Source organism: Dunckerocampus dactyliophorus, chromosome 5 (genome assembly GCF_027744805.1).
Source record: "Dunckerocampus dactyliophorus isolate RoL2022-P2 chromosome 5, RoL_Ddac_1.1, whole genome shotgun sequence".
In the NCBI taxonomy this organism is placed as follows: domain Eukaryota; kingdom Metazoa; phylum Chordata; class Actinopteri; order Syngnathiformes; family Syngnathidae; genus Dunckerocampus; species Dunckerocampus dactyliophorus.
The window spans coordinates 15,018,825-15,043,505 of NC_072823.1; the positions used below are offsets into that span (position 1 = coordinate 15,018,825).

The 24,681-nt window shown below is 41.1% G+C and overlaps 2 protein-coding genes across 6 annotated transcripts in view; one reads left to right on the forward strand and one right to left on the reverse strand.

Moving 5' to 3' along the window:
* On the forward strand, nt 1-22,702 carry dennd4a (DENN/MADD domain containing 4A). 2 transcript variants are annotated; one of them, XM_054775205.1, is made up of 30 exons: nt 1-212; nt 3,933-4,264; nt 4,629-4,875; nt 4,969-5,038; nt 5,127-5,296; nt 5,875-6,113; nt 6,182-6,248; nt 6,319-6,377; nt 6,468-6,612; nt 6,807-6,982; nt 7,288-7,388; nt 8,175-8,393; nt 8,666-8,811; nt 9,036-9,053; nt 10,851-10,984; nt 11,639-11,771; nt 11,879-12,085; nt 12,188-12,316; nt 12,408-12,552; nt 13,487-13,609; nt 13,691-13,801; nt 14,273-15,039; nt 15,119-15,335; nt 16,466-16,557; nt 17,963-18,138; nt 18,247-18,592; nt 18,783-18,900; nt 19,137-19,299; nt 19,376-19,440; nt 21,457-22,702. In XM_054775205.1, exons 2-30 carry the CDS (start codon nt 3,954-3,956, stop codon nt 21,591-21,593), a joined length of 5,031 nt encoding a protein of 1,676 aa, XP_054631180.1. In that variant the 5' UTR covers nt 1-212; nt 3,933-3,953; the 3' UTR covers nt 21,594-22,702. The 2 variants fall into 2 exon arrangements, with proteins under 2 accessions (XP_054631180.1, XP_054631181.1); XM_054775206.1 differs by lacking the exon at nt 9,036-9,053.
* Nucleotides 22,215-24,681, reverse strand: part of LOC129180897 (sodium/potassium/calcium exchanger 1-like) — a 9,755-nt gene continuing 7,288 nt past the window's right edge. For 3 of the 4 annotated variants that reach the window (XM_054775208.1, XM_054775207.1, XM_054775209.1), the window contains 2 exons: nt 23,906-24,072; nt 22,215-23,369 (listed from right to left, as the gene is read on the reverse strand). In XM_054775208.1, coding sequence (XP_054631183.1) covers nt 23,120-23,369; nt 23,906-24,072 — 417 coding nt within the window. In that variant the 3' untranslated portion in view covers nt 22,215-23,119. Of the gene's footprint in view, nt 23,370-23,905; nt 24,073-24,349; nt 24,429-24,681 lie in introns of those variants that run through there. The other variant, XM_054775210.1, reaches the window with a different exon arrangement.

The following is a 24,681-nucleotide window of genomic DNA, read 5'->3' on the forward strand; positions in this document are numbered from 1 at the left end:
GTAGTTTGTAAGCAGTCACGTGTCCAACGCAGGTCTGGATAAATCGCTGCTCAGGAATACGCGAGGCGTCCACAAACACACTGAAGTGTTTTATTGTGGTTTTCATCTGAGACGTATTCGAAAAAAGGCAGAGACGTAGAGACGGAGCATCATTTGTCGTCGACAGTGAAGGATTAAAATCACGTCACCTTACCGCCTGCTCTTCTTGAGATGTGAGTACGTTTAAATTGACATAACCAGTCCTCTCTTTTTAATGTTTTATATCTTGCACTCTTGTATTGTTTCCATAGCAATGTTTTTTAAGAAAACGCAAACGGATGAACGGTTAGCTGCTTTCTAATGTACAGCCGTTGTTGTTCGCTGTGTATGATGCGCCCATTGGTCATGATGGAGGGCTTTTTTCATCCTCTGTAAAGATGCTAAAATGGATTCTTATGTGCGGAAACCTATCTGTACTGTTAGTTTATAACGTATTAACATTGGGTGTTAGTGTGTGTGCAGTCAGGGTCACACGTATGGAATGCAAATGGCTGATGGTTGTGTTGGTGGCTTAAGAGAGAACAGATCCAGAGTGAAATGTGGTGTTTCCTCCTCCTCCTCCTCCTCCATCCTCCCTGCCCCGCCTGCTGCCAACAGGCCCTTAATCCCACGCAGTCCTCCCAACACGATCACAACAACACCGGTGATGCTGAGGTCTTAAGGGCTCCATACCTTCACTATACTGTGCTGAGCAATACCATCTGTGTGAACAATATACATTATGTATGATAAGACGTAAAAGATAACTATGAAATACACTTAAAGATTTTAAATATGCCTGAGATTGTGGGCTATATTGTAGTTTTCAGTAATATCAGTACAAAAATGATATATTATGTGTAATAGTAATTATAATGGCTGTAATTTGCTGTGATGTAGATCACGTGTCATAATAATGATGGCTGTCATTTGCTGTGATGTAGAACAATACTCGCGCTTATATGCTGACAATAAAAGCTCAAAGCTAACAAAGGTAACAAAAATAAAGTCAAATCTCCAAGATTCAGCACAATATGTTCCAAGACGCTGATAGACTGATTAAAAAACTAATTTACCCATACAAAATATGGGCATTGGTAGTGATTGTTTATTTCGATCATGCTTAAAATGACATGTGACACAAGAAACATACATATAAAGTATATACATATATATATACGGTATATATATATACTGTATATATATACTTGGTTACAGTTGGACAAGTCAGTGTGTGCGAAAAGTAGTAGAGCTTAGAAAAGAATAAAGAATGTGTAAGAATAAAGAATGTAATAACAAGTAGATATCTTATTTGATAATGAAATAATACAGGAGTAAATACTGACGGAAACATTGTATAATTCATAAATACAGAATATATAATAAGATAACTTACTAAGTAATGATTAGGTCATTTCCTTACTCAATCCTATATGATTAATTTTACTACACGTATAGATATGCTATGATTTTAAGTGTTGTGCAGGCATACAGATGTTTTAAAGTGAAATTTTCCTTGAGGTTTATTTTGAGAAGCAAAGCAGATTCCACCGAAATTTGAACTCTGACAGCTGGATTCAAAGTCGAGAGTACTAGCTATTACAGCATGGAACACTTATGCCGCACTGTACCTCGAGTACAGCCGTACTTCATGTTGAGACTTTAAAAGAGCAAAGTTGAAATGTTGAGAACATGATGTCTCAACTATAATGGATGGAGATGACTCATAACAACAACAACAGATGAGATTAGGGAAGTTGGCTTCAGTGAAAGAAAGTTGCTGAATGAAACGATGGAGGAGGAATGAGTGTCACCGAACTTCCACTTTTTGCCTAATGATTAGTTTGTTCCAGCTTTTTATGCATGTACTCAAAAGTCTAATATGCTACCATGCAAAGGAAAACTTAACAAAACCATGATAGAAGATTTAAGCTGTAATTAAAATGTGCTATCACACCCTCTTGGGTTACTTTTCTTAAGGTAATTTTATGTTAATTACAATAATTAGCTGGCTTTATGTAGGATGATGTTCTCATCAGGGCAATTTCTACTGTTACTTTGCTATGGCGAGAAACATGCAAGTTTAGATCCATTGAGGGGGAGGACACACAGGGATGTGATGCGACTGTAAAGTGCACAGTGCATATTATATAATGTATATAATTAGATGTGTGGCTACTGTTTAGTAGAGGTGTTTGATTTGTGTGTCGCTTGAAGACTAGAAGACTTAAGAGGGCGGATGGGACTATTTAAACATCATCACTTACATTTAAACACCATCTGTTGGGGGCATGCTCTTGATTCTGTGAAGCGTTATGATGCTTCAACGTTCTCGGTTCATTTATTTCTGGCCACCTTCGTCACACATCACCTCCGCCTTCACTAAAGCTGCCATTCTCTCAGCATCACAGTCATGTGTTCATCCAATACTGTTCACAGTTTATCAACAACAGGGTTTAATACCACTAAGTATTAAGAGTGAAATTAGTGGCGTAATTACTAGCCAAATGTACTACAGCAACATAGAACATCATGTAGCAATGACTTTTTAACCACGCTCTCATTTATTCAAACTGCACACAATTAAAGGTTTACCATCGATATTTGACATGTTTGAGACCAAATGAACCACACGAAATACCACACGGATCACATGCAACTAGCTACCCATCACTATGAAATAACATGTAGTTCTGTTATCTTTTAAAGTCGAAAGGCTGTCTGTCAAGTTCTTTTGGTCTTAAGCCAGCCTGCACTTGAAAAGGCTCAGGAGATTGTAGAGGACGCTTTATCAACTCAACTCCAGTAGACTTTCTTCAGTTTTATTTCACACTTCAACTATTAACGTGAGCTTGTTAGGTTAGGTTGATTACTTTTGAACCAAAGAGGATTATTATCAAATTACTAGTCAGACTACTAGTCAGACTAAACAGTTGTATCTTGAAGCAACAACAGTTACATACCAGTGGTCTCTCCAGTCTTCTCTCGTTATAACAATGAGTAGTGCCTTTCGTTGCTCTGAGTATTTACCCTGTACACCCAGCTAGCATCATATAGTGCATGTCATAGGTATGTCACATAGGTATCAAACAAGTCAATTTGGCATCATATTCATATGAGAGATTTGAAAGACATGCGTTTTTAGCATCGTAATCGACGTAAGAATCATCATACTCTTTGTAGAATGCAAGTACTGTCATCTACAGTCATGTGATGCTTATTTTTAATAACATATTCTCAAATAAGTAAAATTGAACCGAACAATGTCTTCACACCACACAATTTGGAAGGTATCAGTTTATCGGTCAACTTGCGAGTGTGAAGTGACTGCTGAGAGAAATAAAAAAGGCTCTTCAGTTGAGTGTCCAGCCTAGTGCTGCAGGCTCCCAGGGCTCCATGTTTTATGATAACGCTATAACAAGTTTCCCTTCTACCATGCAATATGGTTGAGTGTGTCTGAATGTCAACGTTCCCCCCTTTAAAACCAAAAATATATACTTTTTTTTTGCACTACTCTCTTTTCTCTCCCTGAGTTCTATTTCTTTTCTTTGGCTGTTTTTTTAATTCTCAACAAAAGCATATGTTTTGCATTACATAATCAGTCACGGCATAGAGTAAGGTCACTGGTCTTGAGGTTTCCCATATCTCTATGTGAAGTATGGAGATCTTGCAGCCAGGATTGAAAGTGTTTCCAGATGCACTCGTAATAGTTTGTTATTCCCCAAGTAAGGTATAAGGCTATAAGGTATGTTATATAGGTTATGTCTGTTTTACATTCTTCATGCGGTTGCGTCGCCCATTTTTAATGCAGCCATTCAACTTAACCCTTATGCTCAAGCGTTCCTCTTTTAGGCTGCATCCAGCAAAGTCATTCAAATTCACAGAGGCTCTCATCCGTCCCTCTCTGTTTCCAGTCCTCACTTTGGGAATGGGAAATGATGGAGGATAAAGCGCCTCGTGTAGCCGACTACTTTGTGGTTGCTGGCCTCACTGACTCGTCCAAGCTTTTGGAGGAGGAGCTGCACTTTGATGATACCAGTCCCAAATCTGTCAAACCCAAAGCGCCCATCACAGATGTTGCCATAGTGATCCGCTCCCTGGGCGAAGAGGTACCCCCTGGCTTCACCTGCGTCGAAAGTACTCCCTCAGGCTTGTCTGCGGAGCTCAATGGAGCCAGCCTCAGGGGCCCACAGATATTCCTGTGCTTCAAGCGAGGTCGAGATAAGCCTCCGCTGACAGATCTTGGGTAAGCAGTAATCCCTAGCCACTGACCCTTTACGCACCAGTGTCACTAATCACTTCTCTGCCTTGGGTCGCATTAATCTGCTCTTAAACTCATCTGAAGTAACTGTATGTACTGTATACATTTATTGGGATACAGAGAGAAACTGAGAATTAATGAAAATATGGCTCTTAAGTATTTCCATACCAAACCTTTATGGATCTTGTAGTAAGATGAAGAATTCGGGGAAACTTAAAGGTTTACTCTAACTCCTGATTTTACAGGTTTGTCCCAAGGCTGTCATATATGTTCATATATCCAAATAATATACAATGAAAAGCACTTTGGTTCTGGAAGATTGACAGCACAAATTTGTACTTATTTTCAGTGTGTTGTACGAGTGGAAAGAAAAGCTGAAGCCTGGATGTCACATCGTCCAAACCACGCCCTCAGGTCGTCCTGCTAACATCAGCAGCTCGTCGTCTCAGCGTATCTACATCACCTACCGCCGCGCGCCAAAGAGCCAGCCTCACACGTCATTGGCCGTCACTGATGTCTGCGTCATTGTCCCCGGCAAGGGGGAGACGCCTCCTCACACTTTCTGTAAGGTGGACAGGAACCTCAACAGCAGCATGGTGGGAAACAAAGTTATGCATGTTGTTGCATCTTTACTGTCTACACAGAAGTCAAGTTTTCATTGACTCTGAGTGTCTTTTGTGGTTTTCTAGTGGGGATCATCTGTCTACCTCTGTTACAAGAAGTCTTTGGCAAAAGCAAACACTATTGCATGCAAAGCAGGTACAGTGAAATGTGAAATGTTATTAAATTTGACCTACAAGCAAATGTCCATGTCGAGCTAAATGTTAATGTATGTATTTGCTTGCAGGTCTGCTGTGCAGGTACCCTGAAGAGGACCATGAGTCTTTCCCGCTGCCTGAGTCAGTGCCTATGTTCTGTCTGCCCATGGGGGCAACTATTGAGTGCTGGCCTGCACACACCAAACATGCCCTTCCTGTTTTTTCCACATTTGTACTGACGGGGGCTTCAGGAGAAAAGGTAACACCAAAATCTAATTATATCAATTATGTCATGCGGTGAATTACACAAGTTGTACCATAATCACACATCCAACACTAGTATCTCTTGCGGATTATATTGTTCATGAACTGCAGTAGTATTTCTAAGAATATTACACAGTCCTCCTAACCATTATGTTTCAGCTCTGACTGGATTCCAAATGGTCTAACTCTGTGTTAGGAATACTAAAAGGCTGTTTTGACTTTGAGAGCAATGCGGCATAAAAATAAATTTTGCAGCTCATCTTGTGAATAATGGATAGCTCATTGCAGATCGCCTCAGTGCTCACTCCATCTTCCGGGTGCCACCATTCTGCACGCTGCAGGGCCCCCTGGTACCTCATGCCTGGAATCCTTTCTAATTTATTTGTGGGGAAGAACAAACGACTCTGCATCATATCAATTGTTTCAAAATATTCTCTTGAGGCGCTGTTTTGACACACTTATCCTTTATCCTTTTAAATAACACGATAGTAGTTTCAGTACAAACAATACTGTTGTACTGTTGTAAAGTTTTCAGGAAACAAGGCTCAAAATGTTGATTTGTTGGGTGTGCAGGTGTACGGAGCAGCGATCCAGTTCTATGAGCCTTACTCAGAGGAGAATCTGTCTGAGCATCAGTTGTCACAGCTCGGCCTGCTCAGCTCTGATCTCGGACCTGGAGGGACCAGGAGTGTTTACAGCAACAAGAGCATCTGTCTCCTCTCGCGCTGGCCCTTCTTCCAGTCCTTTAGGAGCTTCCTCACTTTTCTCTACCGATACTCCATATCTGGACCACACGCCCTACCCATTGAAAAGTAAGCTATGTTTACTTTTCTTTTTTCCCCCCTGTTTTAATTGTTTAATTTCTTTTTTGTGTTTGTAGGCACATCTCTCACTTCATGCAAAATGTGCCCTTCCCTTCTATCCAGAGGCCACGCATCCTTGTGCAGGTCTGAATGTCATGTAATGACTTACCTTCCAATATGTTGATTTTGTTCTAACATTGTGTGTTTTCTAAAGCTCTCTCCACATGACAGCCTGATACTGAGCCAACCAGTGTCCTCTCCACTTCTTCTCAGGTAAGGGAAAAACCAAAATGATCACGTCCCAATCCACAAGACACTATTTGCCACAGTCTTGATTTCATTCTGTGTTTTTTGTCCTAAAAGTGGTGGAAGCCTCTCTACATTACTACTGAATCTAGGCCCAAAAAACGCTGCCACTCTCTTGGTGTTGGCCGTCACAGAGCACAAGATCCTGGTTCACTCCTTGCGTCCTGCAGTACTCACTAGTGTTACAGAGGCCCTTGTGTCTGTAAGTATGCTTTGTCTTTTTATCCCACTGCTGCCATGGCTGTTCCTAACTCTCCAAGAATGGCCACACTGAACAATAGTAAAATGATTTTTTATTAGGTGCATAATGTTTAAACAGCTATCTTGTAGGTACAGTTCTGAATGTGATCAGTCATTTTGGTGGACATTGCTGATGAAAATATTTCTTTCTTTCAGATGATATTTCCCTTCCACTGGCCATGCCCATACATCCCTCTGTGCCCCCTAGCCCTGGCGGGCGTACTCAGTGCACCATGCCCTTTCATTGTGGGTGTAGATTCCCGATATTTTGACTTGTACGTGCCCCCAGCTGATATCAGCTGTGTGGATCTGGACACCAACACTATTTCCCAGTGAGTGACTGCAATCTCTCTGGCATAACTTTTTACACAAAATACACAAAAAGTGTCCATTTTTCTTTGGTTTTATGATGAAAGTTGTCCTCCAAGGTTATCAATGAGGGCCTCCCTTATGTAATGCTAGAAGATGGAATGTGAAAAATTCTTACATTAAATCAACTGCATGTACCACTGATCTTCAAAGGTTGTCTCCTAGTGCGATTAAATTGTCAGTCATGATATAACCATCTGCCTCCCTCTTTAGTATCTTTTTGCAACCCGTCCTCCTATGTAATGAAAACCACGTGTTGTGCTTGCAGAAAAGAAGACAAGAAGGCTTTAACGTGGAAAATATTGCCAGGGAGAGCGTGCAAACATCTTTTGAATTCCCTGAATAAACTCCATCAGCAGCTCACAGAGGGTGAGTCCAGGCCAATATTGGGTTTTATGAACAATTTAGTTGGTGAGTCAGCTTGTACTGTGAATTTTACAGGAAGTCATCAATACTTTGTATTGCAATACAAAACAGTGGGCAATTTTGTCCCTCCCTTGTGGATACCTTATCCTTTCTACCTGCTTAATTAGTCACATAAAGTAATTCCCAGAAGTACTTTTGTCTTTCTTAACTTCCCACACGTCACATGGCCATTTTGTAATATCTATTGCGGTCAGCCTGTGAAATAGGCTGCCACTTCCTTGATTGTGTGGCCGACACAACTTATCACACTAAACTCTCGCTGATCTAAAATTAGAATGACACAGATCAATAATGTTATTCATTTTTGCACACTCATGCTATTGTAAGGCATACAGGAGTAACCTTTCAATCCATGTAAGTCCGTCAGCATCCTTTGAAGAAATACAGGTAGCGTCTGAGATGTGATGAAAGGAAAACTGCTTACTTAAGCAGTTTTATCAGAACAGGACAACAACTGCTTGTCCAACTATTACTATTTATGGTAGTTTTCATTTTGTACTTGAGGCCTTTAATAGATATGAATGTTTGTGAAAGAAGATTTTTAAATTGCAAGCCCCGCTCCGAGATGGATTTGCGAAACAAAACATCTGGTGTATCAGATTACATAATGGTCCTTTTAAGAACTAAATCTCACATCTAGTGCACCAGCAAACATATGAGTGATAATGTTTCTTTTCAAAGTTTTGTTCATGATAAAGCAAAAAACAATGTACTGCTACGTGCTCTCAGGTGGTCATTTTAGCCGTGAAGATGTACAGGTGGAGCACGCGGTGGCTGACAGAGAGCTCCACGGTGGGAAGAGTCTCCAAACTCTGGAGCTGGAGATCCAGGAGGCCTTCCTGCGCTTCATGGCAGCCATCCTCCGAGGTTACCGCTCTTACCTGCAGCCCATCACCCAGGCCCCCTCTGAGAAGACCACTGATGTCAGCTCCCTTTTTGACCTACAAGGTACACTGTCGTAAAGCACTGTACATTTTACTGAAGCGATATGGCTTCAGCTTCAGTTGAGTGCAGGGGAGTCAAGATAATGCAGTGACTAATAGCTCCATGTCCATGTCCTCATGTCTTGATCGCTCTTAGGCAAGCAGAGCCCTTGTTTCAACACCAGTTCTGATAGATGTCACAGCTTATCAACACTGCAGCTTGATTAATGAGGGTCCAGTTGCATAAATCCCATCATGTCACGTGTGGTGTTACATAATATCTTTGTTTTTTTTAAGGCTTCTTGAAAAGCAGAGACCGTTCCCATCAGAGGTTTTACTCCCTCATGACCAAGACTCAAATGTTCAGCCGCTTCATAGAGGAATGTTCCTTTGTCAGTGACAAAGATGCAAGTCTGGCTTTCTTTGACGAGTGTGCTGATAAGGTGAGGGTTGAGTTTATGTCTCACAAATAATGACTTGTTTTTCTGTGAAGCAACAAATGTTCTATTATTATAAATACATATGGCCTACACCCAATTTTGTATGTTCTTTCATTTGCTTCACATTCTCTTTCTCATATCTGTGCTTCAACTTTGTTATGTAATGCAATTTTCTGCCTTTTGTTTTCTCTCACTGCTGCTTTGCTCTTGTCATCACTGCCTGGTAGCTATTCACAGGAGCCAAGGTAAACACACAACAGCTTTGTTGCTATTGTCCAAACACATTAGTGTTTATGACAGTTTAAGTTTTCCCACACTAATGGCATCATGTGTGGCCTCAACCATAATATCCGCTGTTGACCTTCAAGCATGAATGTTTTGTTGGTGTGTGTAGAGGATTGAAGATAGGTTTGCCCATTAGCCTCTATATTGTGTCAGCACTCTGAATTATTGAACAAAATGCCATTAAAGTGAAGAGCATATTGGTTTTGCACTCAGTAGAGTTGATGCTGAGACAGTGAGATGAATGATTGTCACTAAAATCACTCAACAGCAGTTTTGAAAGATGGTGAAAAGAGTGCAAGATTTCAAAGCGGCATCTAACATTTTTTTTCTAAAGTTTATATTATGAGATGCCTAATTACTTTTACTATTACGATTACAATTAAAGAATAGCAGCATTTTTAAATAGTGCATTCTGCCATTTGGTTCATTGGTAGTACTTCCAGACAGTTTTGAACACAGGCATGCCAACATATGTTTTGAAATACAAAAAGACAAAACATCCTCCTTTCTTGGGAAAAAAAAGTGTGTGCGCTTGCAAACTGTTGCAATCAGGAAGTCACACTTGTGTCCTGCGTGAAACATTCTATGAATGGTCACTGCGGTTAGTATCGAGAAGTGGAAGCATTGATTCATTCATTGTCAACTGCCTCCTGCTCAGGTTGAAGACGCATGTAGGGTTGTGAAAGACCTCTCGGGTGTAAGAGGAAGGGCAATGAGCGGAAGAAACAAAAGAGCAGAATCGAAACAAGGCCGGATTGGCCGGAGAGAGTTGCTCCTCTGAATCATCCACTCGACTAAGTGGAAAAGAAGTCCTTAACACAGTACCACCCGGGAGCTATTCAGCTTCCATAATATTCATGTTTTGGTGAAGGTCAAGTTGTAGATTTGCTGCTATCCCACTTTTGCGAACAATCAGTCATCATTTTGGTGTTTTGATGTCACCACGTTTCATCATCTGAACTTGAGTCCACATACCATTTGTGGCAAGAGCACATTATGGTAATGGTAATGGTAATGGTTTCATTTATTTGGACATGCATTCAAGTTACAGTGGAATACATCACATAATACAAGTCACAGTTCCACATGTCCAAAAGGAGTAGGAAGAAGCAAAGCTTATTTAATTCTACCCCCCAATTCTTTTTCACACCTGTTGCTGTTCATTTATTCACTTCCTGGATTTCATATATGATTTTTTGTAATACATAGAAAAAGTGATAAAGTAATGTAACAATATGGTAATATAATTGTCCAGGTTTTTCCACAATCATAGTAAATAGTAATCATATACTGTATAATAATCAATAAAATATATAAACATAACATAACAAGACTCAACAAGACTCTTCTTCCTTATATTTTGCACACATCAACTGCTTGTATTGTATTGTTTCTTAAAATCGCTCATCTTGATGCATTGTTTGAGTTTCTTACTCAGTCCGTTCCATAATTTAATTCCACTTACTGAAATACTGTGGGTTTTTCGCTTTGTTCTCGCATATACAGTGAGTGTTTTTCCCTGAGATCATATTTCTCCACTCCTGTAGAAAAGTATTGTATGACATTTTTGGGTAGCAGGTTATTGTTTCCTTTATGCATAATTTTAGCTGTTTGAAAATGTACTAAATCAGCAAATTTTAATATTCGTGATTTTAGAAATAAAGGATTTGTATGTTCTCTATACGCAGCATTATGGATTATCCAAGAATGCAGAATTGGGTTTGATCAAATTTTATATCGTATCCAATGCAAACCAGGTAGACAGTGAAAAGCCAGAAGACACCAGACTGATAGAACTGGACGAATCCCATCGCAGTGAGCACACGGTTTACATCAACCCTCCAGAACTGCCCCCACTGCCAGAAGGAGAAGAGCATCCTCTGTGCTACAGGTAATATTATTGTATATGCAGCATCTACAATATGTTTATTATTGTGGCTGTAGTTTTCCAGGGTGTACAACTACACTGCATCATACTGACAGCTGTTTCAAATATTCTAGTACATATTTAATGAACCTGTGTCCACATGCTATACATATACAGTATAAACATTTTCTCTCTCTGGGGTAAAACAATCTAAACATCTGACCACACCAAAGGTGGTACGATAGGCCCCGTCAGAAGCTTTAAGAAAGTTGTTTCCGGAAAAGACAGTAACAACGATATTGGCAAAAGAAAATGGACTCTTGCATGTAGAGTGATCGTGGAGTTACTCCTAAATATTACACTTGAATATGGAATTTAAGGGGGCTAGATCAACGTCTTCTTTCATTTGCTCATTTATCACAATTGAAGAACTAGGTTTCCCACAGTCAGTGAGCGCACACAATGCAGCATCTGTGGGAGACAGCTTAAGAGAAATTACCTCCATTGTATATCTACCGTCTAGGAGCCAAGTCATTATTTTGAGCTGGGCCGCCTCACATTGGGGATTCAGTGCTTAAGCGTTCCATCTGACATAGCTGGAGAATTCTACTCGTACATTTTGTTTTTATGTTTCTGATGTTAAATGTGTGCGTGATGGTATACACTGTATTTTTCCAGCTACTCTGGCTTTCCTGTTCTAAACACTGAGCTTCTAGAACCACTTGAGGGACCAAATCCTCCATCATCAGGCAATGCTTCACGCCACACCAGCCCAGCCAGTCCTACAGCCATATTCAGACGCTCTAAACAGGTCAGCTCACTTACATTTTCCAGCGATACTGTAATAGATTAACATGGACATTTTACGTTCCCAAAATCATACACTAAAAAGTATTAATTGTTTTTTTTCTATTTCAGGAGATGAAATCTGCTCAAAAAATGGCGCAAACATATTCATCCATGCCTCAGATGTGGTCCAAGTGTCTGCTACGCCACTGCTATGGCCTGTGGTTCATCTGCCTGCCTGGTTTTGTCGATACGTGTCCCTCTAAAGTGCGGGCACTACGCATGGCTTACGATGTGCTGAGGAAGATGCAAGACAAGAAGTTGCAGGCTCCAGATGAGGTAGGAAACACACACACAGCTCTCTGCAAGATAGTGGTGCAGTTTGTTTTAGTGGTGGTGTTGAGTTATTAGTCTATTAAAAAGTTTGTTTTTTTGCTCAAGGTTTGTTATCGTGTGTTGCTGCAACTATGTGGCCAGTACAGCCAGCCAGTCCTGGCAGTCAAGGTGCTGTTTGAGATGAAGAAGGCTGGAATTCAACCCAATGCCATCACCTATGGCTACTACAACAAGGTGTGTGCTTTTGGTTTAACAACTCATTTGATTGCAGAATTTATTCTAGTTTGCAAAGCTGAAAGCGCTCATTGTGATACTCTTACTAAAGGCGGTGTTGGAGAGCACGTGGCCCTCCACCACCAGAGGAGGTTTCTTTTTGTGGGGGAAGCTAAGAAATGTGGTCCTGGGTGTCGGCCAATTCAAGCAAGCAGGGAAGAAACAAACAACACTACACAGAGAAACACAGCTGTCAGGTAGGATGTGACAAGTGCATTTGTTTGTCTAATTAGCTTTTCAGGAAGTGGCTGATCTATGATCACTGTAGATATGCACAAGTTATGAATGTGTTATTGGTGATATATTCCAGACACATAGTTTTAAAAATGAGAACATTTTTATTTGTGATTTGATTACTGCAATAGTAGTTACTCAATACCACCAATCTATGTATTACATACTCCCACAGTCAGTTTTGATAAACGATCCACTGATATATAAAGTTTAAAAAAAGGGAACATGTGGCAACAATGTGCTTTCCTGAGCTTGTATTGAGTGATATCCTCCTTATCTTGTTCCCAACCAAAATGTATGTCTCTAATTCCCATAACAGACCAGTGAGACACTCATTATTTGAATCACATGTTGCGTGAGATCCTATAATAACAATCTGCACACCGGAAATCACTCTCTGGTTCGTACAGTACACAGAGGTAAATGTTAACAACCATAAATTATCGCTCCATGGTGCTTACAATTTGGAATTGTTTTGAGAGAGCCGGTGATTTATTCCAAGATGTATTTTTCATAGGCTGTAATCTGGTACAATAAAATTCTACAATTCACATGAATAAAACTGAACTGAAAATAAATGGATATTATAATAATGAGATCTCACAGAGAGAGAGAGAACAAGAAAATACCAGAGAAAAAAATGTTTGGCACTTTTTCATCCTTTGTTCTTTAACAGCACGCAAATTAAAGACTGAAATAAATATCTCATTATTAAGCAAAACCAAAACAAATATTAATGGCATATATAAGTATTTATAAACAAATCAGAATGACAGATACAGTAAACATCTCGGACTATAATCCCAATTTTGTCATTAGGATCGATGCATTATTTACCCCTGTATTGCAATGTTAACAAAAGAGGAAAAAACTGTATGTATGTCTATCTCCCCACAGACGGTAGTGACCTTGACACAGTCAGTCATGGTAGTTTGGACAGTGCTAATGACTCTGCTGAGCGCACCTCCATCGACACAGACTTCAACAAAATGGACTCCAGTGATGATGGATTTAGCACAGGTAGGCAGACGCCGCACTGCCTGTTCTGTTATAAGATGTGAAGTGGCAAAAAAAAGATACAGAATAAAAATTGTCTTTCAGGTGGACAGTCGGACCAAGGCTATGATTCCTTGTCCAAGGAGGAGGAGAAGATGTGCTGCAAAGAGAGTGAAAACACTCCACTGGTAGAGGAAAAAGGAGCAAAGCAGCACAGTGAGTTATGGATGAACTGCTATTTTTTTTTAATCTCAGATTCTGTGACCATCAGAGGAATAAATGACCAAATTGACCAGCGAAGCAAATGTTCCAGCGTGGGCGTACTGTAATGTAATGTTTTATTTTGCATATCTTCCTTGAATAATAGACTGTGGTGATGGATGTGTCTATTATGTAAAAAGATGATTGCATTTGTGATGGGATTTGTTGTGCATTGTTGTTACAATACTGTAACAATATGAATCAGCTCCTCTACAGCCTTAGTAATGAATAGAGCGTGATCATGCTGAGAAAGCTTTACAACAAAGAAACTGAAAAACAAAATATGTGGTTCACAGATCATAGACAGAAAAGCAGTGATGATGCTATATTGATGTCATCCCTATTTCAATTGCGGCGATGTCATCATATACTGGTCACAACCTCCAGAGGGCCTTTAAAATGTTAAAGCAAGTGTTTCTTTCACAGGCAACGCTGACAGTCTGGTTTCCAGTCAAGCATTCAGCGACTCCATGCAATGTGGAGCTCTCACTCCATCAAAGAGGCCAAAGTCTTTAGACTTGTCAGTTGAATCGGCAGCTCTTATGCTCACCGTCCCCCAGCTCAGCTCTACAAAGCAGCATCACCTTCCTGCTGACACACTGGGCGGTTTGGAGGAGGAGAATTCAGAGACTGATGGTGAACAGAACCCAAAGAGAAAGAGTGTGAGTTGCAGCAGTGGTACAGCTGGTCGGACAGATATTCAAACAGGCTTTGATCCGCTTTCGCTAATGGCAACAGCACAAGAACAGGATCAGGACAGTGTGGGCACACCTACCACTCGGCGTGAGCTGGCAGAAGAGATTGAGATGTACATGAACAATACAAACAGCCCTCTGAGGACCTGTGCACCCAGTATGGACATGCAGAGCCAATCAAATCCCTCTTTACAGTCCACCCGACCCCCTGTCCTGCTTCGCTCCAACACACATCTCCCGTTGCCTGTTAAATCTCGAGAGCGGCTCAGGACGTCGCCATCTCTCCCTCTAGGTGTGTCTAATAAAGGCAGGGAGAGGCCTTCCTCTTTGGTGTTACCTTCATCCCCTACTCCCTCTGCCTCCTCCTTCTCCATGGATTCTCTCTTCACACCCACTCTAGACAGCTTCAAGAGCAGTGTCCTCTTAGCAGGGAAGGGTGTTGCAGAGAAGGCAAGCCGCCTCTACTCCCGACTGTCCTCTCAAACATCATTAACACAGGTCAGTACCACGAGCACACTCAGACCTTCTAATGATGTTTTTCTCCCTGACAACGGTTCGTCATCTATCACCCCTGCAGGACTCAAACTGTGATCGCATTAGTTTGTCCTCGCTCACCTCAGGAGAGGCAGACTGCTCCTCATTTCTTGACAACGACTCCTGTCTGGACGTAGATGGCTTCACATCCCCGCAGCACGTCAGCACCGCCCGACTCAGGAGGAGCCCTGTCGCGGGCCACACCCATCTGAGCAGCCCCGGCTCCCCTGGCAGGGTGTTCCGACACAACTCATTCTCTGGTTAGTCGCACATCCTTTAAACCATTGTTGTATATTTGCAACATCATCTTTCTGCATCCCACTGATAGAAAAGATGTTGGTCATGATTGACTGCAGCATTGTGTGTGTGCCTTCAGCAAACCACGACAGTCTAAATTTGGTTGGACTGTAGAGTTTTATTTTATGGGAAAACCCAGCAGGTGTGATGGCTGAGTCAGTTACTGTATTCCAAATCGCACTCTTATACTTAAATACACTCAACAAAAATACAAATGCAACACGTTCATGACCTCAACTACTATATACCCAAAAGGGTATTGTTCACAAACCTGTCTCAATCTATGTTTAGTGAGCATTCATATTTCAGCCACCTCACAGGTGTGGCATATCAACTTGCTGATTAGACAGCATAATAATTGCACAACCCTGCGATTGACTGGTGGGATAGGCTCCAGTATACCCGTGACCCTAGTGAGGATAAGCAGCATTGAAAATGGATGGATGAATGGCTGGATTATTGCACAAGTGTGCCTTAGGTTGGCCACAATAAAAGGACACTCTAAAATGTGCAGTTTAACTGTATTGGGTGGCAGTCTGGGAGCGTCTGAAAACCAGTTGGTATCTGGTGTGACCACCATTTGCCTCAAATATCGTATACTCCAACCCAGAGCATCCCAAACATGTTCAATGGGTGACATGTCAGGTGAGTATGCTGGAAAACTTTTTCTCTGTGTAGCACTTTACATAGAAAAGACATTCAACATGTTAATTACTCCACAAAAAATGTGTTTTGGGGCAGAAATGTAAAAGTAACCACGAACAAGCAGGCTCGTTAGATAGTTCACTATTGGCTTACCTCAATCGTCCTCTTGCCCATTGTAGTGGAAATTCATAAAAGGGCTTTAATTTTCCAACATTTTTACCTCTGACAAAATGTCTACTACAGAGGACACAAATGAATAGGCTGGTTCTCAGGAGGGTATAAAAGTCGACGTATTAAATGCAGTACAGTCTGCTAGCGTAATAAACATGCTTCAATGTGTCAATCAAACCAAATAAGTAAAATATTTTTTAATTACATGAACAATTTCATAGATTTTGTTCAATCTTGGCTCCATTTCTCTGAGTCTACTTGTACATATTCCATCCAGGTGGTTTGGCACTTCCCTCTAGAAGTCCTCACACTCCGGATTCCTCCCCCGACATAAACCGCTTCCAGCCTTCTGCCAGTTACACTATAGAGGTAAGCTATTTCACATAAATACTGTATTCTAGGGGTGTCAGGAACACACAATACGTGACAAGACCAGACTTTTTAACAGTAGAAAGGTACAATGAAATAATATGACTGGACAAACAAACTTTTTGATTTAACCGAGTCACAAAACAATGCAGGTGCGTTTTGAAATGTTTCTTGTCCCACAAATTGACGCTGAACGATATTGTCAACAATTTTGGAGACCCAATAAACCGCTGTTATGATAATATGTAACAATAATGATCATAACTGCTCCAAGACCCAGGCAACGATTCAGATTGTGACAATAGGCAAATCACAGGCAAGTCGTACTGTCTGTCAAAAATTTGCAGCATTTCTTGAAATGTTGCCTTTTCAGTCGGGGTGTCAGGGCAGCATTAATAGTTCCAACTTGCTGTTGAACAATGCCAGCTCACTTTTGGCTTATCTACTTGTGTCTATTTAGTCAGGACGGTTCAGCTGTCCTTCTAGTTTCATTATGCCTTTTTGCTCTATTTTTCCACTTTTGCTGGGTTTTTGTTTATTTTCCTACTGCGATGAGCCACGTTCCACAGATGGCCCCTGCGCCATTTTGGAAACCCATGCATGCTTCTCGAGGAAGGTGAGGTGTTGCCAGGCAACGGAGGAGTGTGTCCAAGCTCTGCCTTCTGGGCTCTGTCGCTGGTCAGGGGTTGGGTTGCATTGTGGATGGTTTTTACAGCTTTCTGACCTACATTGCATAGCGGTACGGAGGTGCAGCTCCACTCCTGCTCGCCTGCGGAGCAGATACTTGACCTTTGTTGTTCACTTGTACCAAATAAATACATGATGACTTGCTAAATACAGTGACCAAGTCGCTAAATTGTCAACACGGATCACTTCTGCGTATGAAGTGTGTTACGAAGCAGCTTTATGGTCGCCACAATACCATTATTAATGAAGCAAGACACCCACTCAACCCTTTATCTTCCAATACATCGTCATGACTTTCATTTCTGCTACTAACTTGGAGCATTAGTTACTAACTTTCATCTGTGATTGCTGGGGCGTGTAAAGTTGGCACTCAGCCAAATGTAATTAGCATAAATAGAACCAATCGGTGATTACGGGTGAAGACAAGTCCAAACATGTATGTGTTTTAATCTGACAAATCTTAAGTAACTTTGATGAAATGTAGAATTACTACAGCTTCTGCTTGGACATTAACACAGCGGGAGCTGTTCAACTCCAATGAAAAAAACAGTTCACAGTCGCATTGGCTTCTGGCTGCCCTGTTCTCACGAGACAGCTTTTCTCCAAACGAGAAATCTCATCACGTTTTAATCTTGTGAGATCTTGTGACACCCCTAATGTATTCCTAACTCATCTTATTGTGAGGTTTCACTCCTGTTCCTGATGTTTTTGGATGCAGGTGATGATGTCCAGCTGCTCCCTTTGCAAGACATGTGACTCTCTGGTCTATGAGGAGGAGATCATGGCCGGCTGGACGGCCAACGATTCCAACCTCAACAGCACGTGTCCCTTCTGCGGCACAGCCTTCCTGCCTTTCCTCAATGTTGAAGTCAAAGATCTGAGACCACAAAGCAGGCAAGTTGTTTCACATTTCTGTGATCGTTGAGTCACTTCACACACACACATTCTTCTTTTATCCTTGTGGCCTATCTCACTAAACTGATCCACCATGTCTACCCTCAGATGTTCCCAGGGATCTAATCCTGTTGTCAAGGAGGAGACATCTGCATCACTCAATCCTGAAGCCAAAATGTCTGCAACAGACTCTTCAGATCTAGAACAGGAGGCCCAAAGGAATGTTGAGATGTCTACACCAGTCACGGTGCCATACCTGAGCCCTCTGGTTCTTTGGAAGGAGCTGGAGAGCCTGCTGGTGAACGAAGGAGACCAAGCCATCTACTCGCCAGGAGTAGTGGACCAGCACCCCATCGTCTTCTGGAACCTTGTGTGGTTCTTTAGGAGGCTGGAGCTGCCTAGCAACCTGCCAGCTCTCATTCTGGGCTCCCAACACTGTCGCCATGGAGATCAAGTAAATAGTCTGTCTTTCTTGCTTTAGATGCAGCTTTTCTTGTCTTTATAAACATAGGAATTACTTACTGTACTTTTACAAAGCAAATATCAAAAGGCCATCCTGACATCTGAATGAAAGTAAATGATATGAAAAGCTTTTCAACCTTTAAAATACAAAATGCTGACCTTCCTTCTTGTCATGCCTGCAGACTCTTTCGAGTGTTTCTTCAGAGGACAGCAAGCAGGTTTTTGTGAGGATTATGTGGGACAATCTGAAGTTGCACCGAGACAAAGTCCACCCTTGTTACGTCCTGTGGAACACACATTGTAAGGCATTCAATTTGCTGTATTTCAAAGGATTACATAACCCATTACTTAGTGCTATGGCAACATTGTTTGCAAATGATACTCTTGATAAATGACATCATGCATGATTAAAGCAATTACATGAGTGTGCATAATGTCCTCATCAATGCTTGATTTTAGTTTAGCAGATTGGTACACTTACGATGCAGATGAATGAGCCTTTGATTGTGATGAATTTACGTCTGTTTTGTCGTTAGGTGCCAACTCCCTGATTCGCTCTGGCCTGTGTGAGGAAGGCCAGCTCTTCACTGTGGAGCTCCTGCAGAGTGTGGTGAGAAGCATCAAGAAGAGTGATGTCTATCAGCCTATGAGCCAAATCATCCAGCTGCTGGGGTCTGAGCTCGGTTTTAAAAGACAGAGGTGGGGAAATCTAACAAAAAATAAGATGACACCAATGAAAAGTATTGAATAATATTTTTTTTTGTCTTCCAAATAGGAGCCTGTACAGAGATTTGTTATTCCTGGCTCTGGTGTCTTTGGGCAAGAACAACATCAACATCAGTGAGTCCAAGAACATATTTGAAAAGCTCGATGAAGACTTGTCTGCCCATGGGGAGTTGTCATTTTTCTGTAAATGTGGATTTGTTTAACATTATTGACTGTTACACATTGGGACAGACTACATTTCCTTAATCTGCTATGGGGGAAATAAACATTCAATTAATTGATTAAGGGTTTTTAGTATTTAAAGTAGGGCTGTCAATCCATTAATCACAGAAAGAAGTTTTTATCTATAATAAGGAGTAGGGGTGTAACAATACGTGTATCTGTATCAAATCATTCAGCATACATGTGTACCGAACCGTGACCCCTGTATCGAACAATTGTTTTATCAACTTCTGACGGCGCTCTGTGCTGAAAGCTCAGTGTATCTGCGATCAACTACTCTGGCTTAGGTTGTATTGTCAAGCACAGAGCCACTGAGCTCCGCCTCCCACATTCATACCGTGATGAAAAGGCTGAAAAATGACACAAATATGACAAATGTTGGCAATTTCAATAAAATTCAAATTAAAAAAGGCAAGCTAATTTATTTTTTTGTATCAAAAAAATATCGTATGCTGTAAGGCAGGGGTCCCCAACCACTGAGCCACGGGAAACGTTCAGGCACAATGATTACAAAAAAAAACACTTAAAAAAAATAAATAATTTGTAAATAACTACATAAAATTTTAAGTAAAGGATATAAATTTTGGAAATATGGGCCATTTTATTCAAAAAATAATATACCGTTAGAAATCCCCCAGTTTTTGCATGTCTACTGCCAGCAGCGACTTGTCCCACTTTGTTTGAAGGTTCTTGAACGCACATTCTATTTTCTTCCACGCTGCACAGATAGGCTACTATACTGTATTTTTCCCCTTTTTCGTTCGCCTCATACTTTTAATTTGATGTTGTTCCCGTCATAGTTTTACACAAATAAGATAAATTAGATCGCTATAATGTACGTAGGTTTTGCTGATCTGTTGAAAATGTTTCCCGGTGACTAGCTAGCACGCTGCTAATGCTGTTTACATCCATTCTCATCTTCAGCCATGGTCACATTGACACAAGCCCTCAAATAGCTGACCTTGGCTATGCCTGCTGGTAACTAGCAGCTCGTAACCCAAATTTTAGCTCGCAGTTCAAAGCAAAAAAATTCATCGCGAGACGGCTCGCATCTAAAAAATTATTAGTTGGGACAATCGAATGCCAAGGTACCGCTGTATAAAGGACAATAAAAAAAAATACCGGCAGTGCTCCTGTACCTTCACTTCTCTCTGGCAAGTCGTGTGACAATTCCAATCACAGCAACAGTAGATACAAATAACTTTAGACAGCAGACTAGTCGAGACTGAATCAACAGCACCTCTGGTGGTTTGTGGCCTAGTAGTGCACTCCATTTTACCTCAGTTTGCTTTAAGACACAATTAAGCAAGAATCAATTCCACACCATTTCATTTCCTGTTCTATTGTCAATATCGCGTTGTTTTTGTTGCCATCACTGGTATCTTTCCATGTCGGCATCACAAAAACGTAAAGCATACTTGTGGAGTAAATCCTAAAGACGCTTGCTTGGATTTGGAGTGAAGAAGTTAAAAATGTGGAACAAATTCCCAAATGGTTTGGCTGTAGTTGTGCAGTAGAGGAGTTGATAGGAGGCTCTATTACAGGGGTGATCACACTTTGGAGTTCACGACACAAAGCAAAGCCCTCAAACAATCCACTTAGTCTCTGCTTAACTATCCCCGACAAGTGAACAGATGACTTTTGTTATAGATATAGGCATTTTACCGCTCCGTTAGTTTATCCATAATCGGAAGATGAAAGTTGCATCTCCGTGTGCAGTTTGAGACGTCTTTTCACCATTGCCGCGAGGGAGCAAGAGGAAAGCAGGAGGGGAGCTTAATGTCAGCTGACTGATGTCATATGACATCTACGAAGTGGCGTTTATGCGATCGACTCAAACTACCATAGCTCACGATGGACATAATGGGCACCCGTGCTCTATTACTTACCACTCTGTTGTCATTGCAGATGCCTTTGACCGTGAGTACAAGCTGGCCTATGACCGCCTCACCCCAAGTCAGGTTAAACTGACACACAACTGTGACCGTCCCCCTGGAGCAGGGGTCATGGAATGCAGAAGGACTTTTGGGGAGCCCGGTCTGTAACGCACATGTTTTTTTGTTTTTTTCTTTAAACCGTGTTTTTAGACTTCAGACTCAGGACCAGCTCACCTGAGCTTTTTAAAGCACAACAGGAAAATGCAGACTGCCATGATGACTCTCTCTTGACTGTTTGCACTGAGAGGTGCGGAGCAGTGAGTACATATGGAGGACTCTACAAGTCAACTGTTTGTACAGTTATCATACTTTTTTTTTTTTTTTTTACGACTTTGTGTTGTAAAAAAACGTGAAAAAAACGTGTATTGTAACACGTTGCCTCAGTGGTCCTGGTGACCCGTGTTGAGACTGTTACTGAGTGTGTAGACCAAATGACTTTCAGACATTCATGTTTTTTTAAAGCACTTTGCTTTGGCCCAGCAGCCAAGATGGAAAGATTTAATGTTGTAATGTTTTAATGTGCAGCTTTACCACAAGCAAATACATTCCTCGCCATCCGCACTGTGTATACACATGAAGACACTAAAGTAGATGGTACTGATGTTAATCATCAAAAAAGGAGCACTCAATTCATTTATATGCACAATGTTTATTAATGTATTATCATTTATATTCACAATGTTTATTAATGTATTATTTTCTATAATGTACCAAAAGAACCCACGAGGGAGATTTTAATGTGATTTATTTACAGTTTTTAAAGAAATACCCTTTTTAAAGTGAGATTTATGATGTAACAATGTGTTATAAGGGACCACCAAGGATAGATTTCCTGAGTACAGTACAATCATAATCAACTAAGTCAAAATATAGCTATAATCACTTGGTTTTATCGTAACTAGTCTTCTGTTGATGTTGTAACACTACTGGGTAAGTAAACATGTACAGAACATGATGTATTTTTATATTTCATAGTAAAATTGACTTGAAAAATGACGGTAAAGCAGGTTTGCTTGCACAAAGTCCCAATTTTTGTGCAAGGTTTCAGGTTTGAAACTAAACAGCTCTGCCCTGCCCTGACTTCAAATCACATCCAAAAGTGAGCAAACCAAGGAACAAAGTTGTGTGCTTGCTTGGAGTAAGCATTGTTTCATAGCATGTACATTAGCCTTTTGACCATAAATACAAAAAAAAATACTTGACCAAAACATCAGTCATCTGAAAACCTCGATGAAGTCTTGTCTCATCACTCATCATGTTGTCACTTGTAACTACTGTATGTTTGTGATTCATCATTTGTTAAGATGGACACTAATTTGTATGAAACTACATAAAGAAATGGATATGTTGTTTGCTTTCATTTCTTAATAAACGCAATTGTTCTATGATTATCACAATCGCATGAAATTTCCGTTCAGCGAGTTTTCATTTCCTACACTGAAGTTCAAAATAACAATCAGTGCATACTTCACCTCATGCAGTAGAAAATTAGCTTTTTTACAATCCAAAAAAAGCAGCTATCTACTAGCACCAAAATATGACAATGCAGACCGTTGCGGTAACATGACTTGAGGCTACAGCAGCATCCTGCATGGACTCTAAAAATATGTGTGGGTGTGAGTGTGACGTCACCCTCAGATGGAAACAGGACAGATAATGATGCGGTCCTCCAGCATGACACTGAGCACCAGGAAGATGAAGTAGAGCAGGAACATGGTGAAACCCAGAGCCTTGTTCATCTTCCATTTGCACGACGCAATGGAGATGATGACAAAGAGGAGCATGAGGAAAAGCAGCACAATGGCGCAGAAGAGCCCGTTGCTGGTGACGGCCACAGGAACAAAACCGTGGATAGACGAGTAGAGGAGCCACGGCACCGGAAGACTGAAAAAGCAGCAAGAAAAAGAATTCAACTTCTTACTGCCTGAGGGACTACCTGATCAATAAATCAGTGTTAGCTTGTACACTCTTGGTCTCTGATGATAGCTTGTAGTGAGTACAAAACAACAGAAAAGTATAGTTATGCCACAAGCCTATCGGTTGTATTTGTTCGGCTGTCATGGTGTTTTCATTGGACAACCGTGTGGATAGGCTCAAACCGACAGAGTCAGGAAACAATATTTGTTGTACTTGAGTCCCAAAATGTTGGGATATGAACACGAGATTTGACAGACTGCTTGTGAACCAGGACGTTGGGCTTTGTCTCTGGCTGGCTGGTTCGTTGGAAGCTAGATCTATCAGAAAAAGGACAGTCTCAGCTTTCAAGTGATACACGACATGGCGGGGTAGAGCAACACATGCTATATGATTACAAAATAAATGTACAGTATTTTCCGTGGTACGGAAAATACGTGGTGAGGCAATTAGGGGACATGAAAATTTCAGTGAGGAAGACAAAACTGTGTTCTGTTAGAACTCACCCTACAGTGATGTCAAAGATGTTACTGCCCACAGAGCTGGACACGGCCATGTCACCAAGGCCTTTACGGGCCACAATCACACTAGTGATGAGGTCAGGGATGGACGTTCCTGCAGCCAGGATTGTCAGGCCCATAATCTCCTCAGAGATGCCGATGGTCTCGCCCACCTACAAAAACAAAGAGTTCAACTACAAGAGTTTTGCAGGTGCTTCATAACCATGTAGGCCTACAATATTTATCTGTACAGTAGTGCAATTATTCCTACTTGCAAACACACACAGTTCCGCCACCTAACAGGGTGACTGAGGTATCTTGCTGAAGCATCATTACTGGTGTGCTCTACTGCACATTCACTTCATTGTTCATTTTGGCCTTACTGATAAACTAGCTACATAAACAGGTCCAAGAGAGAACGGGAAGGTGTTTGCAGAGCAATACTGTCACCTAGTGGAGTTTGACAAGTGTGGTGCAGTGGTTTTCAAAGTGTGAGGTTGTCCAGAAGACTTTGGGGCTGGCGCAGCAGCTAAAGAAAAATGAAGAAAAACATTTTTTTCAAACTTGCTAAGCTAACTTCAGTTATGTGTAAAAAGAGGGATGCTCCGAACAGGGTTTTATGGGGCAGATTCCGAAACTGATCATCCATGAGTGGCCGATACCAATACTGATACCGATCATATGGATTAACTGTACATTTTTCAATGTGTTGATGGTGATTGTTATTGGCCAGAGGCACCATTAGACAATTCCAAGGGCGTCTGGCAAATAGGTAAAGTTAA